General features: G+C 52.2%; 1 protein-coding gene across 1 annotated transcript in view; it reads right to left on the bottom strand.

Annotated features, from left to right (window-relative positions):
* KAT2B (lysine acetyltransferase 2B) overlaps positions 1–2,265 on the bottom strand; it is a 49,520-nt gene that overhangs the window by 45,193 nt on the left and 2,062 nt on the right. Inside the window, exon 3 of the mRNA XM_035316086.1 lies at positions 1,060–1,149. Within this exon, the coding sequence (XP_035171977.1) occupies positions 1,060–1,149 (90 nt within the window). The remainder of the gene's footprint in view (positions 1–1,059; positions 1,150–2,265) is intronic.

Here is a 2,265-nt window from a genome sequence, read left to right as displayed (position 1 = left end):
GGGGGGGGAGGCGGGAGGAGGGCCCCGGCGCTCCGCGGGCGGCTCCGGCCCCGCCGGCAGGGGGGGAGCCGGCACCCGCCTCCCGCCCGCGCCGGGTGAGGGGGGCGAAGGGGTGCGGGCGGCGCCCTGAGCGCCCGCGGGAGGCAGCCGGGCCGTGAGGGGAGGCCGGGGGGTGCCAGAGCCGCCTCAGCACCCCTGTACTGCCGCCGGTTTTGAACGGCTCGGGGTTTTTCAGGTGGTTTCTGAGCGAGGCAGCGTAAAAACGTCAGTTTTAAATACAGGATAATTCCTGGGGAGGCTGCTCAATGCCTCACCTCGTCGCGGAACGAGTGTTGACAGCAGTCAGTTTATGTCTCGCAGGGATTGCCTTCTAACCGAGAGCCAGAATTAAGCAAATGGTCCCACCGCAGCAAGCGTGCTCGGTGCGTGGAGGTGGGTGTGCGGCTCGGAGGAAGCTGCGCTCTGCCGCACACATGTAAAAATGCGGCCGAGCTGTGAGAAACCACAAATGGCAGTTCTATAGGAGGGCACCAAGGTTTAAGAGGTTGGGCGTTTGTGTGGGATCTGCAGCTCTTTGATGTGTAAACCCGAGCAGCAATATTAAGAGCGAGGGGAATCCCAGGGCATGAGGAGCTCCTGCAGTGGCAAGGCCTCGGCGCCTTGCACAGGGCAGCCAAAAATGACTCCAGACTTCTGCAAAGTTAGAAGAGATGCACAGGGGAGCATACAGGGGGGAGGAGGAGTGAGAAAACACTTTCGCTGTGGTCTCCTCCTTCCCTTGCCCCCATTTCCCAGCTACTGGTGATATTCTTAAGCATTATGTTATATGGTGAGTTGACATTTTCGTTAAATGAGGGAAGACAAAAAAATAAACAACAAAACCTGGAGCACACACCAAGCTCCCTTTCAGAATGAAACACTGGGGTATTTTTGTGGGAAAGGGGGATTTTAAAATTATTATTATTATTGACTGAGCTTCTAAAATCAACAAAAGATTGATGGAGGCCACCGGGTTCCCTTGTCCGCTTTAGGAAAATGCGAAGGGGGGGCACAGCACCTGCCCCCACCCCATCCCCGGCCTTCCCGTGGGGACCCCGGCTCTGGGGAAGCCGCGGCAGAGGCCGGGGCCGGTGCAGGGCTTCCGAGCAGCTGTGACAGTGACCCGTAAGATGGCTGCTGCCATCCCCGGTGCCTTAAGACGGACTGTTAAGGTGGAGGAGCCGCTGCCCTGGGAGGCGGCGGGGAGCACAGCCCTGCCTCTGCCGCCGGCTTTGCGAGAATTAACGGCATGGGGATAATCTAGTTTCCTTTACATTTGCAGGAGAACTCTTTGGTATTGTTACTGGAAGTGGCAGGATGACGTTTTGGAATAGCAAATAGCCGCGGTGCGGTATCAACTGTGTAAGAATAATTCTCTGCACCTCTGCACTTGCATTGCTTTGTGCCGGGGAGGCTTCCACTTTCCTCCCGGACCTGAAAACGAAACTGTAATCACTTGGTTTCACTTTCAGCTTTCCCACCGCTCGGCTTCGGCAGCAAATGTTACCAGCAAATAGCCCGTCTGAAACAGTGTATGGGCTCCTACAGGTGTCCCATCTCGAACACAGGCTCCTGGCTTTGCTGGGAGCTCCTGTAGCCATTCTGTTCTCCTATTGTGTCGATTTCCTTTCTCTCTCTTTTATACATATATATATTTTAATTGCCAGCCTCAAACAGGTAAATTATTTACAGGTAAGTAATTACCTCTAAATGCTAAGCTAATGCTGTTTAACCCAGCATCACTTACACACCTATATACAAATGAATTACAAGTTTCAATGCTGAAAACACTGTTACTATTTTTACACGGCTGAGTAACCCCACTGATGTTTATTAGGGCCCCTCGGTGCTCTTCTACATCTGCAGCTGCGCAGGCAGAGTTCACAGGATTGTGCTCTAGGCAAACAACCTTATTCTTTCACCTTATTCCTCCAGGTCCTTAAGAGCTTGAAAACTTTTTACTTCCACTAAAATAAAACATTTCATGGTGTGTTTATGAGGGTCTAATGCAAAAACCACTGCCGTTGCATAAAACAGCACACTGGTTACTGTAAAGGCAAAAAACACTTCTCCAACACTTCCCTCTAGAAGCCTCAAGACCGTGGCTGTCCTATAATGCTGTCTCTTCTCTTTCCTTTTTACCTTGCTGCTCACTAGGTAGCCAGAGCAGTAGGTCTGCCAACTTGTGGCTACGGATACAGTTACTATAGTAACATTTATAAACAC

Source organism: Oxyura jamaicensis, chromosome 2 (genome assembly GCF_011077185.1).
Source record: "Oxyura jamaicensis isolate SHBP4307 breed ruddy duck chromosome 2, BPBGC_Ojam_1.0, whole genome shotgun sequence".
NCBI lineage: Eukaryota > Metazoa > Chordata > Aves > Anseriformes > Anatidae > Oxyura > Oxyura jamaicensis.
Note: the sequence above shows the minus strand (reverse complement) of the source record. Positions and strands in the feature narration are given on the sequence as shown.